At 41.0% G+C, this 16,349-nt stretch overlaps 1 protein-coding gene across 3 annotated transcripts in view; it reads left to right on the top strand.

Moving 5' to 3' along the window:
* SH3KBP1 (SH3 domain containing kinase binding protein 1) overlaps positions 1-16,349 on the top strand; it is a 150,682-nt gene that overhangs the window by 50,462 nt on the left and 83,871 nt on the right. For all 3 annotated transcript variants that reach the window (XM_035116819.2, XM_035116821.2, XM_035116820.2), the window contains exon 3: positions 12,180-12,303. In XM_035116819.2, the coding sequence (XP_034972710.2) occupies positions 12,180-12,303 (124 nt within the window). The remainder of the gene's footprint in view (positions 1-12,179; positions 12,304-16,349) is intronic.

The raw sequence follows: 16,349 nt of genomic DNA, 5'->3' as shown, positions 1-16,349 counted from the left end.
AAATGCCAACAGTGCCCTTCAGCTCTCTATATTGGACAAACAGGCCAAACCCTACGCCAAAGGATAAATGGACATAAATCTGACATCAGGAACCAGAAGACAGAAAAACCAGTAGGAGAACACTTCAATCTCCCAGGACATTCTATACAAGATCTTAAAGTAGCTGTCCTACTACAAAAGAATTTCAGAAATAGACTGGAAAGAGAAGTTGCTGAATTACAACTTATCACCAAGCTCAAAACCATGGAGGGACCTGGTTTGAACAGAGACACTGGATTCTTATCTCATTATACATGATAAAGCGATCTTCAGTCATCTCATTGTCTCAACCCTTGCTTTTTCATGCAAAACCATTTGCAGTCGTTTTCGGTCATCAACAGCTATCAGTCAGTCAATCACCCACTTCCACCACCCTTCTGAGTGATACCCCCTCCCCTCCCCACCCCCTCCCCACCCCTTCTCTACATAAGCGCCTGGGGACTCCTATTTCAGTGTATCTGAAGAAGTGTGCATGCACACGAAAGCTCATACCAAAATAAAAACTTAGTTGGTCTTTAAGGTGCTACTGAAGGAATTTTTTTATTGTGCTTTTAAAGTTATTGTTGATACCATATTGTTTTTGTTGACCCTCTTTTCCACTTACAGAGCTCGTTTACTGTTTTTCTTTGAAATAAATATTCAAAAACATTAAACCTCCTAATGCCTCAATTAATGTAATTTTATTGGTATCTATTTTTATTTTTGAAATGCTGCTGCATTTCCCACCCTAGGCTTATACTCGAGTCAATAAGTTTTCCCAGTTTTTTGTGGTAAAATTAGGTGCCTTGGCTTATATTCGGGTCTGCTTATACTCAAGTATATACGGTACATAAAATATATAGATCAAATGCTTTGGACTTCAAAAGAGGCCAGCAGCAGCACAATTGTTGGCAAAGGCTAGATAGAATAATAGCAGAGACAAATTAAGTGAAGAACAACTGCTGTTCTGGCAAATTTCTAGCTTGGGATATGGATTCTGAGCAGTCGAGAAAACTTGTTCAGTATGTCTGTTTGAGAAAATGTCAAGAGGCATGCAAGCAGAGTTAACATAAACGTTTCTGACATTAGTCTGTCAAGCTGTAGTGCTTACTTCTATTGTCTAATTTTCAAGTCAAACAGCACATATGGCTCACGTAGGGCATGATTTGAATAATAATGTTGCAATCAGTGCTGATCAGATAAAAAAACAGGATTCAGGAGCGTTTGCAGGAATGGTTGTTTTTTTAGTTGGGAAGACCATGTAAACATATACACTGTAGGTCTAAAAATAGATTTTTGTACGTACTTCCTTTGAAAAAAACAAATCTGAAAAGAGGCTTTAAACCCCCCAGGAGCTGACTCTGATCTTACTGCATTTTGCATATAATAGGATTTCACAGTTTTTTATGTACTTATGTAGGTACAGTGGTTCCTCCCCCCCCCCTTGCAGCTTTAACCAAATAATGAATGTTTTGTATGGTTAGCGCCATATAGCTAAAACAGCAAACTGTTGGAACTATCGTGTGTGTGTGTGTGTGTGTGTGTGTGTGTGTGTGTGTGTGTGTGTGTGTTTAAAACAACCTTTAAAAGCTTTATGCTCTGAAAGTAGAATAATCTGTCTAAATGCTGTTTTAAGAGTTGGGGATTGTGTTGTCACTGAGGGAATTTTTTATAAGTGTGTTTGGGTTTGGGGGAAGGAGAAGAAAATGCAGTATAAAGGAAGGAAACCTGAAATGCTGCAGCGTGGGTTTTTGCTTTTGATTATAATTGTGCACTGGAACTCATGAATTTGAATGCCTTGATTGAAAAACCTTGTGGTTAGAGATTACATGAAATTGCAGTGCAAAGATGGCCTGGGCTTGCCCTCTCTTACCAAGTTGCCTGTTTCATTGTAGGTATGCTACCTAATGTATTACAGATTGCCCATATGCTTACAAATGATCTCTAGTATCAATCATTGTTTCCTTCTCATCTTCGTTTTAATCTGCTTCAGACATGGTACATCATAACATTGGCTTGAATTCAAAGAGCCGCTCAATTACTCCTATAGAGAGAGATGATGCTTTTGAGGACCTTTGAACAAGAGCTTCACATGCTGCGTGGCATTATACTTTTAAAACTATGGGAATTTAACAAAAACTTTGAGTAAAATAGCATGTAATCCGCTACTCAAAGTCTCTCCCCCCCTCTCCCTCCCCCCCTCTCACACACACTGGTTTATAAAAAAGTAGCTATTTGAATTTTGGCCGCAATCTTTAATTTGCTGTGTAGTCCACTGGTAGTATAGGCTCCCAGTATATGGGGACAGGACTGAGCTCCCCAATCTTGAGGGGCCCCGCCAGGCCTCCCCAATGTCACACACACACACACACACACACACACACACACACACACACACACACTGAGCCCCGCAATGCCAGGTGGAACTCGGCACTTCTGATTGGTAGTGCTAATTTTAGATTAGTATTTATCTGTGTTTAATGTAATTTCCAGCATTCCCCCCCCCACAGAAATTGCTTTATTGAAAATAGTATAGCCTGCTTTCCCATAAGATGTTACTAAAAGCAACCGTAGGATAAAGTAATAGTAAACCGCAAAGTAAAATGTGCTGGTATGTCAATTCTGTGAATCAGCTAAGATGGAAAGTACTGTATTAGAAGGTTTCCCCTATGTAACTAGTTGATAGATATGCTCTCTCAGCAGAAATATAAACAAAACCAAAAACCCAGTAGCAGTAGAAAGGAGAACTAACATAGCAACAACAGTGGCAGGCCTAGCAGTACAATTGCCAACCACTAATCACAGGCCTTATCCACACTTGCCCTGTGCTTTGTTGGCACAAACCCAAGATTCGTTTGCCCCATCTCTTTCCCCAGCGAAACCCGCTGTTTACCGCTGAATCAGAACAAACATCAATCTGCAGAAATCCCTGTGGATGTTTGTTCTGATTCAGCAGTAAACAGTAGAATGAGCGGAAGAAGTGTGGACGAGCCCAGTCTCATTCCCAAAGACACTTCCATATTAGCTGTCTGCAGAGACCACCAATCAACATGTGGTGGCTGCAGGTGTCACATAACATGTTCCATGCGCTGCCACTCCAATCACAACAATCAGGTCTACACCTAAAAAGTAGAAGGTAGGCTTAGCGAACCCATGGTCTCCCCAGGAGAAGGCTTCAAGCCCCACTGTGGGACAAAAGCTGTGTGAAGGAGAACAACCTAGCAAATGGAAGCAAAGGGCGAAGCATTTGAAGAAGGGAGAATGGATGCTAGATCAGCAAACCTGTACACAGTGAGCTGTGTCTGGCATGGAGGGCCAAGGCTACCCACCCTTGGTTTACCATATCTGAACTGGTGTAACTGTAGTTCTTATCAGGAAATGTGTGTGTTGAGCAGCAGAAGGAGAGGTAGGGCACATGAGTCTGTAGGGTACTCTGTGTCATCAAACTATTGTGACATGAAAACAGGAATACACTAATAGCTGCGCTGTGGGAAAGAAGAACGTTTGTAATAGGAAGCAGCAAGTGTGGCTTGGGTCTTATCTTATTACAGAGAATACTCTAACCGCACAGCCACAGGAGCAGACAAATGAGAAAAGTGTCATAGAGCTTTTTATCTTCTTTCTGTATAGCGAGATTCCCTCCTTTCTCCCCTTGCCAACCACATGCACCATGGAGCTGCAGCTAAGTGGAACTGCACATGTACAAATGCCTAAGTGATCCCATAGCTACCTAGCGATGGACACTCAGGAGAAAAGATTGGGAACACACACACACACACACACCCTACTAGGCAGAGGGAGCAAACCTGTAGGCTCATTCTGATAGCTGTCTGCCTCGTTTGGACCTTTGGGTAGCTTTTATTTCGCTCGGTTCTCTTTACTCAGCTATCCATACTCTTCCCCCCCCCCCCATGTTCAGTTGGTTGGCTGTAAACAGCTGCTGGTAGTTGTATCAGCAGTCACCCTCCCCGTGTCCACCATTGAGTTAGAAGGGACCACAAGGGTCATCTTGTCCAAGCATCTCAGCTTCCTGCCTGCCAACTTCGTATAATACCATGTGGGACCATGAACTCTTGTGAGCCTGTCTCCTTGGGTGCAGCAGACCCTGGGAACTGAACCCACATCTCTCGCAGCCCATCCTAAGCAACAGCACCACACTTAACCCCACATAGCACACTGAGCCACACTTTCCTGTTCCACATTTTATATTGGCTATGTTAGGTGTACAGTCATACCTCGGTTTAAGTACGCCTTGGTTTGAGTATTTTCAGTTTAAGTACTCCGCGGACCCGTCTGGAACAGATTAATCCACTTTCCATTACTTTCAATGGGAAAGTTCGCTTCAGGTTAAGTACGCTTCAGGTTAAGTACAGACTTCCGGAACCAATTACACTCATACCTCTGGTTAAGTACGCTTCAGGTTGAGTACTCCGCGGACCCGTCTGTAACAGATTAATCCACTTTCAATTACTTTCAATGGGAACGTTCACTTCAGGTTAAGTAAGCTTCAGGTTAAGTACAGACTTCCAGAACCAATTGTGTTTGTAAACCGAGGTACCACTGTAACCGAGGAACATAGGAAGCTCCTGTTGCTAGGAGTAGAAGGATAGGAGAGTTTTGCATTTGTGGGCTCTCAGGTACTAAGCTCTTTAATAACACACAAGACAGTTTCTTCTCACCAGATGTGAGTTTTCCATCTGAGGTACACAGTGGGTTGGAAAATGCTATTTGTGTGTGTGTGAGCCCTTCGAAGTTGGTGGGCTCCTTGCATCTAGATCAGAGCACAAAAAAATGAGAAGCTGCACTTGGGTAAACTTCCGCTGTCTGCCTCTGTTGTAGAACTTCTAAATAATGTGTGCTGTGCTATACTTCACCTGTGCCTCTTGTTAATATTTGAAATTAAACAGATCTGCTGTAAGAAATCAGCAAGTTGGATGTTTATACAATAGGCCTCTTTTCCAGGCATAAGCAGAGAAAAGCTAAAAGATAAGTAAACTTAAGGGCAGTGTCCTGGAAGAGGAGGGTGCTATTCGTTCAAATGCACTGCGTAGCTTGTTTTGAAAACCAGTTTAGTATTTTCCTATGCAGCCTAGTACTCTGAAGAATACGCTTTTGAAATAGGAGAACTTGTAATTGTGGAAAACATTTTATCAAAATTTAGCAAAAGTGGTTTTTCATTATTGCTGTGCTCACCCCACCATTATCTAGACGCAGCTAGATCACCACACACCTTTGATTGCTTTGATACCAGTTTTCTTGAAGTAATTCTCTAAATCATTTGAAGAAGTTAACTGTATCCTAGTCACTAGGACATAGTGAGAGAGAAATAAGGGCTTAAAATAGCATGCCGCTATCACTTACCTTGGGGAAGGATTGCATATTATAGCTAAAGAATATTGTCAGAGTCAAGAAATATACATGGCTTATTCAAGTTTTGAAGCAGAGGTTGGATGCTTTTAGTTGAGATTCCTGCATTGCAGGGAATTGGATGAGATAATATGCAGGGACCCTTCCAACTCTACAAATCTAAGAATATCAGTACACTACTGCACACCATTTCTCAATTCAGTCATGTCAGCGGGGTAAAGCTAAAGGGACTCCTGACCATTAGGTCCAGTCGTTGCGGCGCTCATCTTGTGTTATTGGCCGAGGAGCGGCATACAGTTTCCAGGTCAGTGAGGTAGTTTTTTGTTTTTACATTTTTGCTTTAAAACATCAGTCAATTAAGTCTGTTGTTAAAGTATACGTATGACCATTCATTGATCCTAGACTATCATTTCTGCATTTCTTAGCTCAGGCTATGGGTAGCAGACTCTTATGCATTTTGCACATTTGGTACTATTAATTTGTTAGTTTCTATTCTGTTTTTTCTCCCCGACAGCCGCAACAGTTGACATTTTCTGAATTGGAAAGTTAAGTGCTATGGCTGCAACAAAAATGTCTAAAAATAATTTTCTGAATTCTGAAAGTTTCCTAAAGAGCTAAAGTGGTTTTGCAAAACAGCTTCTAAATAGAGAATTGCAGGTACCTACCTATACAGTACTTCTGTTTCTGAGTTTGGCATAGACCTGGGAGGGGAACAGAGTTTGATTGTATCACAATAGATTTGTCAAGTGAAAACTTTAAAAAAATATTAAAATCTCTGATAACAATAAGTGAAATCTGTTATGTTCTGAGCGACTGATTGTTCTGGAATATGGAGAAACTTGGGATAAAGGAATTTGGCATTCTTGTATTGTAGGGGCTTCATTTGTGCAAGCGTGTTAAGTGAGTTGGAACTGTAGAGCACTCAGATCACTTGCAGAGACAGTTTGTGAAAGCATCATTTCTGAAAAGATGCAGTTATGGAGGGTGAAGAAAAGTATACATCAGGGTAGGATTATTATAGAAAACTTCTAAAGGGGAAAATGAAATACACAGTAATGTTTAGAAACAATGGTTTCAAGGGTAAAATGGGAAGAAAGAAGGTATTTTAACAGGAAAGGACAGAAACCTTGTACTTTGTGGAGAAACACCACAGTGCCTGAAGCGGAAAAGATCACATGAAAAACATTGTTTGTGTATGACATGATCTTACAGAACATTTAGCAGTAATGAGAGATAGTATATCAGCTTGCTTCAATTCAAAATGTAATTCAGAAGTATTGTCTGCTGATTCCATAAATTTGCCAACGCCAGTACCGATTATTTGTGTAGAAGGCCACATTCCTTCAAGGGTAGTGGATGGAGCCAGAGCCAAAGGTGAGCAGGGTCCATTCCCCTCCCTCTCTGCCACTTCCTTGTTGTTTTCTGTGAGTGAAGCAGGTACATTGCTATTCTTGAACTAATGGCTTGCAGAGGGGTTTTTTAATTATTATTTTGCTAATGCAGTCCTAGGGCTGTAGGTTGTTCATACCTATTCTATACCTTTAAATCTGTGGTAATAATGTGATTTAGTGAGAATCGTGTCCAGGACTAAATTCATTTTTGATTGAAGTGCACTATAGGTGATTCAATGGTGCTATGGAGCATGCTCAAAGAAAGTAATTCTGTCTGCCCCATTCAATCACCATCTTACCCAGTGCATTCAGAGCTCAATTCTTTGAGAGGTTTGAACCAATTTTTACCTGAGCTGCTGAACTGGCAATATGTGAAAGGGAACAATTTCCGTTTGGAATAACAATAGCATGTAGGCCTCTATCTTTACCTTTACTGGTGTCTGCTGTTCGCCAGAACCCTTGATGCCCTAGATTCACATTAAGAACATACGGTAACACACCAGCTCTTTCATTTTGCTTTTCTCCTTACCCTCCATTAGCTGCTATGTCATTACAGTACAGTGGAACCTCGGTTTATGAACACCTCGGTTTATGAATTTTCAGTTTATGAACGCTGCAGACCCATCTGGAACGGATTAATTCATTTTCCATTACTTTCAATGGGAAAGTTTGCTTCAGTTTATGAACGCTTCAGTTTATGAACAGACTTCCGGAACCAATTACACCCATGCTTCAGTTTATGAACGCTTCAGTTTAAGTACTCCGCGGACCCGTCTGGAACGGATTAATCCACTTTCCATTACTTTCAATGGGAAAGTTTGCTTCTGTTTATGAACGCTTACTCCGCGGACCGTCTGGAACGGATTAATTCACTTTCCATTACTTTCAATGGGAAAGTTCGCTTCAGTTTATGAACGCTTCAGTTTATGAACAGACTTCCGGAACCAATTGTGTTCATAAACCGAGGTACCACTGTACAGTGGAACCTCGGTTTATGAACACCTCGGTTTATGAATTTTCGGTTTATGAACGCCGCGGACCCATCCGGAACAGATTAATTCATTTTCCATTACTTTCAATGGGAAAGTTCGCTTCAGTTTATGAACGCTTCAGTTTATGAACAGACTTCCGGAACCAATTACACCCATGCTTCAGTTTATGAACGCTTCAGTTTAAGTACTCCGCGGACCCGTCTGGAACGGATTAATCCACTTTCCATTACTTTCAATGGGAAAGTTCGCTTCAGTTTATGAACGCTTCAGTTTAAGTACTCTACGGACTGTCTGGAACGGATTAATCCACTTTCCATGACTTTCAATGGGAAAGTTCGCTTCAGTTTATGAACGTTTCAGTTTATGAACAGACTTCCGGAACCAATTGTGTTCATAAACCGAGGTACCACTGTATAGTAAAATGCAGTGTAGGAGCTTCCAGAGCTTGCAGTAATTCTATAAATTATTCACATTAATTTAACTTGTGGATTTGTTCCAAAGGACTGCATATTTCCATTTGAGTTGCTGTTCTGCTACCCAAATGTTTATAGCTCCCACCTCCCTTGTTTAAGCAGGAATGATGATAAAATAACCAGAAATCTTCATTCACTCTGACAAAAGCAATGCAACACATCATTAAATGTCACATTATCCTATAGTCAAGCTTGTTTATATCATGTCCTTCATGAGATTTCATGATGCTTTATTCTACATGAGTGAGATGCTGATAATGAAAGCTGAATGTATCCCAGATTTCTGTGGCTCTCTTACAATAGAACTATGTTAAGCCTGGCTCCTATGTGAAATGACTTCCCTTATGGCAGGCATCCCCAAACTGTGGCCCTTCAGATGTTTTGGCCTACAACTCCCATGATCCCTAGCTAACAGGATCAGTGGTCAGGGATGATGAGAATTGTAGTCCAAAACATCTGGAAGGCCGAAGTTTGGGGATGCCTGCCTTATGGGCTGGAGAAGAGTGTCTTTTGGGTTTACTTGGTATTGGACCTAGTGATGTCACCAAGCCTGAATTTAGTTTGAAAGCTTTAGAGACACAGTAGTTCTCCTGTAACATAGAAATCATTTGTGTTGAATATGACTAGAATTGTCAATATTCCCCCCCCCCCGAATTGTTTTAACCAAAATCATTGAAAAAACTGGCACATCTGAACAGATCTGTTAAAGTGCCCCATTATCTGGTTCAGAAAAGGTTGAGCACAGATCTTCTAGGGAGCTTTCAGAACATAGGAGCTCAACCCTTCACCCCTTTCTAGTACCTAGCCAGGGTAGGTAATTACATGAGCTTCCATTTCTTCATGAGTAGATTGTGTGTGAGTAGCTGGGCACTATACCAGTGGCCCTAAAACTCATGCCTGGCGCACTGTCTCCTCGGTCCCTGTGGCAGATGAGGAGGCGCAAATGTTGTCCTCTCTTTAGAAGCTCATTCTGATTTATTAATAATATGTGTATCCTCTTTGGCTTTGATATTTGGTGGGAATTGGGATTTCTAAGTTGTTGTTTACCTTATTACTTTGCACTGAGCTAACCATTATGGGTGTCAATCCCATAATATATAAGCCTCTACTTGTGTAAAAAGCCTATCACAGCATTGATAATAGTCTGCAAAGTTTTCTGGATTTTTACTGTGCAAAAATCATAGTGTGAATTTGCTGTAAGAAAAAAACCCTTTATTTATGTACGTATGTGCGAAAGATATGAATACAAATTTTGAACTGATGTTGGGAATAATCGATTAATAATCTGCACAAGACTAACAGAACATTTAGACAAAGATCAGAAAAGAAAACAACATGGTGACGGTTTGGTTTAAGGTTTTAAGGTAACTACTCTGAATCCCCCCCCCAAGTTATTTCCTTATTAATGGTTGTTGAGTTTGTTTTTTTTGTTTTTGCTTTTCCTCTATAGCGGATTACTGTAATTTGATCATCAGGGTGCTGAGTTTCCAGTCTGAAGAAGAGGAAATATTTTGATAGAAGGGAAGTTGTGTCTTTAGACGCAGTTGCGTCTTTAGACACAGTAGCTAAAAATAGGTATTCTGCTTTTGAATGTTGTAAATAAATTCTGAAAACAATCCATGATTGTTAGAAATGATTATTTAACAAAAATGCTAGTGTTCTCTTGTTTACCCCACCCTGTAAGCTATCTACCACTTTCAGAAGAGGTTAGTTTACCATTTACCATTGTCAAGCAGTTTAGATAAATCTATAAAATTAATTCATTACTCATTAAACTTCAAGATTACACTTCTGAAATTTCGAACCTGTACTATGTACATACCTAGAACTTGTTAAATTTGGAGATTTCAGGTCAGTTTGTCGGAATTTTGGAGATAGGGATAATTTAGGAACCTAGCTTTCACATTTAGACTACCCTGTACAGTTTTGAGGGTTTTTTCTAGCTGAAAATATCTCCATGAAAAACTTAAGTATTGTTGGAGAAAGGCCTTTGCCTTGTCCACAGAATTGCTACCGGTATGTGCTCTTAGGAAAATACTATTTTCCATTGACCAAGAGTCCATTGGCATGGATTTTAGAGCTCTGTTTATTGAGGTCTCTTCAGAGCGGTAAGTGTTGCATCATAGGTCAAAACAAAATAAAAAAAATCCTTCCAGTAGCACCTTAGAGACCAACTAAGTTTGTCATAGGTATGAGCTTTCGTGTGCATGCACACTTCTTCAGATATCTGGAAGGATTTTTTTATTTTGTTTTGACTGCGTCAGACCAACCCAGCTACCTACCTGTATCATAGGTCAAGGCTATAATAAAAATATTCTTCAAAAGACAATCCGTTTTGTTATTTTGGAGCTTTCAGTGTCAAAGGCAAGTAAAGTTTTAGGAATAGTACTCTTAAGTAGAACATTAAACTTCATGTTCATTGCTCACAATCTATAATCTGTTCAGAATCTACTAACAGAGAAGTTTCAGATTCTTGATGGCCTGGCATGTTCCATTGCTTTCATTTATAGTGTATTGCATAACCAACCGGAGGTATACCAGGAAATTAACATGAACAGGAAAAGTCTAATTTAGCTGCAGTCATAGCTTTGCAAGGTGGGACACAATTTGAGGGTACAAATAAGTCAATGAAGGGTGGCCTTGAACAGGGTAGAAATATTTTAAGAAAATTTCCACAGTTTATTCATGTGCTTCTACACCTTCTGCCCATGGGCGTAGGTAGGGGGGGCAGGAGGGGGCAATTGCCCCCCCTAGAAGCAGGGCTGCTGGCCATCCTGCCCCGCTGCCTGCCCGGTGCCGTCTCCCTTCTCCCTGGCTGGCTGTGGAGCGGGCGGGGGGAAAGCCAGACAACCGCTTTGCGCGGCTCTGGGGCTTTCCCTCCACCTGCCCCGGCGATTGCAGAGGGGGAGGAGGGGATCGGAGCAGCCCGATTTCGGGCTGATCCTGGCTCCCCCTCGCCCCTGCCGATCGCGGAGGGGGAGGAGGGAGTCGGAGCAGCCCGATTTCGGGCTGGTCCTGGCTCCCTCTCGCCCCTGCCGATCGCGGAGGGGGGGAGGGAGTCGGAGCAGCCCGATTTTGGGCTGATCCTGGCGCCCCCTCGCGCCTGCCGATCGCGGAGGGGGAGGAGGGAAAGCTGGCAAGGGAGAAGGGAGCTTTCCTTGCCCCGCTGTGGCCCCGCCCCTTGGCCCGCCCCTTGCCCCCCCTGATTTTTATCCTGGCTACGCCCCTGCTTCTGCCTGCCAATCAGGAACAGGTTTGGTTTTTTTTAGTTATAACACACAAACATAAATCTTTCCCCAAGTTGAATTGTTCCAGCTTTTATAAGACCATTTCTGGCATAAAGTAAAGGTAAAGGTATCCCTGACCAGTAGTAAATGTGCAGACAGACTTTGAACCTTGAAGTTGTTAAGTTTCATTGCAAAGGCAACTTTCTGTTTGTTTTGGGTGCTTCTACAATTTTTTTAAAACTGGGCTGTGTAAGTTTGATTATCAGTGGTCCATGGGACAATACAGCCTTCCCTAATCTGCTCTCTTTCTGTTTTGTCATGTATTACTTGCAGTTACTCATCATTTAGATTTTACATAATTTTATTAATACTGTATTTGCATAAATGCTTTTCACCTTGCTTTATTGCATTTTAACGTTTCTTTTTATTATTTGTTGAAAAAGGAACTCTCTTTTCCTTTTTAAAAAGGAAATGCTTTTTAAATGAAAAAACCCCCAGCATTTTAAATTAAACTATTTCTGTTAAACTAATTTGGGTTGGAGTTTAACTTATATTGCTGTTAACTTGTGTTACTTTTAGTCTGCCATTGCTTTGTTTTGTAATGCTCTGGGGCTGAGGTTCAGAGTTCATACCTACTGTACTGAAGGCTGCATTCTAAACATTCTAAATAGTTCTTCCCTCTTTCTTTCTTTGTTTCTGTTTCTTATACAGGAAATAAAAAAAGAAGCAAAGAAGGAAGGCCCTGTCATCAAAGCACCAGAAAAATCTATACATGATGTTTCCAATGGAAGTTCGTTACTGTTGTCTGAGACAATTATTAGAGCCTCCAAAAAAGGTAATATATTTTGAATTAAAAGCTCCAGGATGAACTCTCTTTGGAATGTTTCCAACCATAAAATTATACACTGGACAAATGTATATACCCATTAAGGGTGGAAAAAGTTCTCAAATGGGCAAAGAGGTTTATGAAAGCCAATTCATACATTCAGTCACTGTGTCTTCCCATCTGAGGATACCACTCTCTTATCAAGAACAGAATCACTTGTGTCTGTTTAACCAAAGTGCTTCATTATTGAGTGCAATTACTTTAACAAGGAGCAGCCAGTTATAGGTAGATTTATGGCAACATAGGCCTTGTCAGCAGAGTTTCGTGTCCTTCTGAAGCTACTTGTGTCTTTCTTTTCATTTCCTTTTAGTGGTATTGAAATATACTCGGAGTCAAGAGTGAATTTCATGCTCTTTATTCAGCTCATAGTCATCAAGGAGGAGAAGAGAAGACGAATGGCTCTTTTCCCCAAACCATCTGCTTATATACATTATTTACACAATGGGCCTTGCGTGATTGGCTACTTCAGGGCTACACCTGTGGGCCAATTATATTATGGATTGACTTCTGCCTGCAGCCTGATTGGCTGCTCCTACAGGCCAATCAGGTAGCAGATTCACTTCTGCCAGCCGCCTGATTGGCTGCTCCAGCAGGCCAATCAGGTTGCGGATTCACTTCCACCTGGAGTTGGATTGGGTAGCTCCCGCTGATTCTGAATCCTATTGTTCTAGGATTCAGCTCAGTACATAACAGGTATCTACCCATCTTCCTTCTCCAAGTGGCAGCTTGCACTCCCCCCACCCTAAATTCAGCCTTTTCCAATTTGCAGATAATCCAATAAGGAAAGAAAATCCAATATAAAAGTGCATGCTATCCGACTATGGATGTGCAGAAGCACATTGTGTGGCCAGGTTTCTTTATGTGTGTTGTTTCTGTCAGCTCAAAGGATGCAGTGTGCCTTTCTCCATCGGTTGTTGCTGAAGGCACATTTGCAGTATTTTATTTTATTTTAATTTCTAAAACAGCTCTTTTGGACAGAACAGCTCAAATACCCGCAGATAATCAACTTCCCACCCCATACTAAGTTCATAATTGGCAAGTGACTGTTTATAGCTACCTAGAAAAGTACGGTAAATGCTTCGGTAGTTAATTGTGCAAAGTAGGCAATGCTGGTTATATAAATTTTACATTACCCACATATATTATCCATATATATTTATCTGTTTTGGAAACATGCTGAGTTTATTATCTCAGTACTTCCTTGCAATGGGCCTCATGAAATACCAGTTTCCCCCTTCCTTTTCTTGCATTGTAGTATGATGAAATAAACAGGATATTCTCGAATATGGTTAGGTCTATGCAATAGCTTATGAACCTGATCCTGCTAAATAGAATATGTTTTGATTGCCTGAAAGAAAACATGCAATTTTGACATAGTTGTGTCAGTGGGTTGCCTTGCTAGTTATGCTCTCCAGAGTGTGTGGAATCATTCAAGGATTTTTATTTCAAGAACAAATGTTGTATTTTTGTTACCTTGGAGGCTTACCAGCTTTTGTTTCTTATCTCAAAGCCAAGTCCTTGGTGACTATGAAACTTTGAAATGTGCTATTCATGGCACAAGCTGCCTGTTTGTGTCAAAATCGTACTGGAAGCTCAGAAAAAAACTTACCAGAAGCCAGAATTAGGCTATTGAGCCGCCAATCAAATAAAATCAACCCAAAGGACTGAATCCAGGCAGTCTGTGAAACCAACAATCATCCTATACTATATAAGCAACTAGCAGCATCATACCCGGCATTGCTCAGGAATTCTAAGGATCAATGCAATCAGAAAGGTTCAGTCCACCATCTTGATTCAAAATGGCATCCAGTTGTATCCCAACTTAGATGAAAACCTGATCTTGAAACTCAGGAAACCCATCGGAGGTCAAGGAGATAAACAGCTACCTGACATTTAGAAAACACCTAAAGGCAGCCCTGTTCAGGGAAGTTTTTAATGTGATATTTTAATGTATTTTGGTATTTGTTGGAAGCCGCCCAGAGTGGCCGGGGAAACCCAGCCAGATGGGCAGGGTATAAATAATAAATAATAATAATAAAAGGAACCATCTTGCAAAAATTGCTGATATCTTAGACAAGGTGATAAAATCCATAAAGTATTGCCGATAAGTAGATGATCTATGGCAGATTAGAAAGAACAAGACAGCACTTAGAAGTCCTATTAGTTACTTATGTAAGGTTCCACGTAGGAGAATCACGTTGGGGGGAAAATAAAACAAACAAAAAATAAGCCATTAAATTCAAAGTTGAGGTAAGAGGTGTTTGATGAAGATGTACTAGAATAGGCCCTGAAAACAAAACCAAAAAATTGCCTGTGGAATTTTTGCATTATCCTTTTTGGTGTTCTAAAAGACTTGGCATTGGGGTTTTTGGGGTTGTGCTTGTGCAAGTAGTAGAAGACTCCATATGGTCTGTGGCAGCTGGGCCTCTGTTATCTGGGGCACTAAAATGGAAAGGAAGTACATCCTGTTACACCTTTTAAATCCTACCATAGCAATTTTAATAGTTTTTCAGTATGCCTGGGCTTGTACTAACCATTTAATTTTTAATGTCGCCTGCAAATTCACTTTTATGTAAGAGATTTTTAAATGTCACAGTATGCCAGAAAGCAAATGAAAGCTGGATAAACAAGAAAATTGACTATACCAAATCATTGTACTAAGTCTTGTATAAGGTAGAAAAATAATCAGGAAATGAAATGTAGCATGGTATCAAAGGTGCTTTTAAAAAATGATGGGTCAAGCCTCCTGACTCCTTGCAACTTCAACATGGGTCCTGACTTTATTTACAGTATTTACAACAGGTCATTAGCACGTAATAATCATCCATCAGAGTCACTCAGTTCATATCTCTGCTGAGGCCTGCACTTGCCCCTCCAGCAGTTTGTGAGGAAGTCTCCCACCTTGCCTTTCAGCCCTCCTCTTTTCTGCATGTCTCCTGAGAGCTGGGGTAAACCCCTCCCCACATTTTGAGTTTGCTGCTCCTGTGAACTTCTTGGTTCTCTAGCCTCTAGGCGTACTCCCGACAGCTCTCCTCTCATAATCTCCCTCCTCCTCGGGCCTAACCTCCTCTTCTCTCCCCCCCCCCCCGGTTCCCCTCTGGGGAAGTGGGAGCCACTGGCTCATCCCTGACACTTACAATTGTCCCCATTGTAATTCATTTTGTTGGTTTTTGCCCAGTTCTCCAGTCTGTTAAAGTAAACTTGAATCCTGATTCTGTCTTTAGTGGCATTGGTCACCCCTCCCAGTTTGGTATCATCTGCAGATTTGATGAGCATACTCTCCATTCTTTAACCCAAGTTGTTTATAAAGATGTTGAAGAACAACGGGCCCAGGACAAAACTCTACAGCACCCCACTTGTCACTTTTTCCCATAATGACGAGGGAGCATTAGTGAGCACTATTTGGGTTTGGCAAGTCAACCAACTTCAAATCCACCTAACACTTATCTTGTCCAGTCTACATTTGCCAGATTCTCTGCAAGAATATCATGGGGAACTTTGTCAAAAGCCTTACTGAAATCAAGATACACTATGTCCCTCAGCATTTCCCTGATCCATCAAGTTCATCAGGCCCTGGAGATTTGAATTTATGCAAAGTACAGTAGCTGGATGTTCCCTTACCACCTCTTCCTATCTTGGCCTTCAGCTTCCTCTTTGTATCATTTATTAGTAGAAAATATATAGGACATTCTCTGACCTTAATCACCTCTCTAGAGTCCAGCAGATAAGACTCAAAATGATGTCCTACTTATCTCTCGTCTGTATTCAAATTAATGTAAAGCTGGTAGCTCTGGTCTTCTTTTTCATTTTTATTGATCTTCAGGCTGAAGGAGCAGCTGGGTCATTTACAGGTCTTTTCATTCTTGGAGGAATTTAAAGGATGCTACACTCCTGATATGGCCATGATTCTTTGGCTTGATTTCTGTTGAACTGTTTCAATGATGAACACAGAGAGAGGAGCTTGAAAAGTTTTAGGAATTTCATTTCCTTTTTTA

This window comes from Zootoca vivipara, chromosome 4 (genome assembly GCF_963506605.1).
Source record: "Zootoca vivipara chromosome 4, rZooViv1.1, whole genome shotgun sequence".
NCBI lineage: Eukaryota > Metazoa > Chordata > Lepidosauria > Squamata > Lacertidae > Zootoca > Zootoca vivipara.
This window is presented reverse-complemented; position numbering and strand designations above follow the sequence as displayed.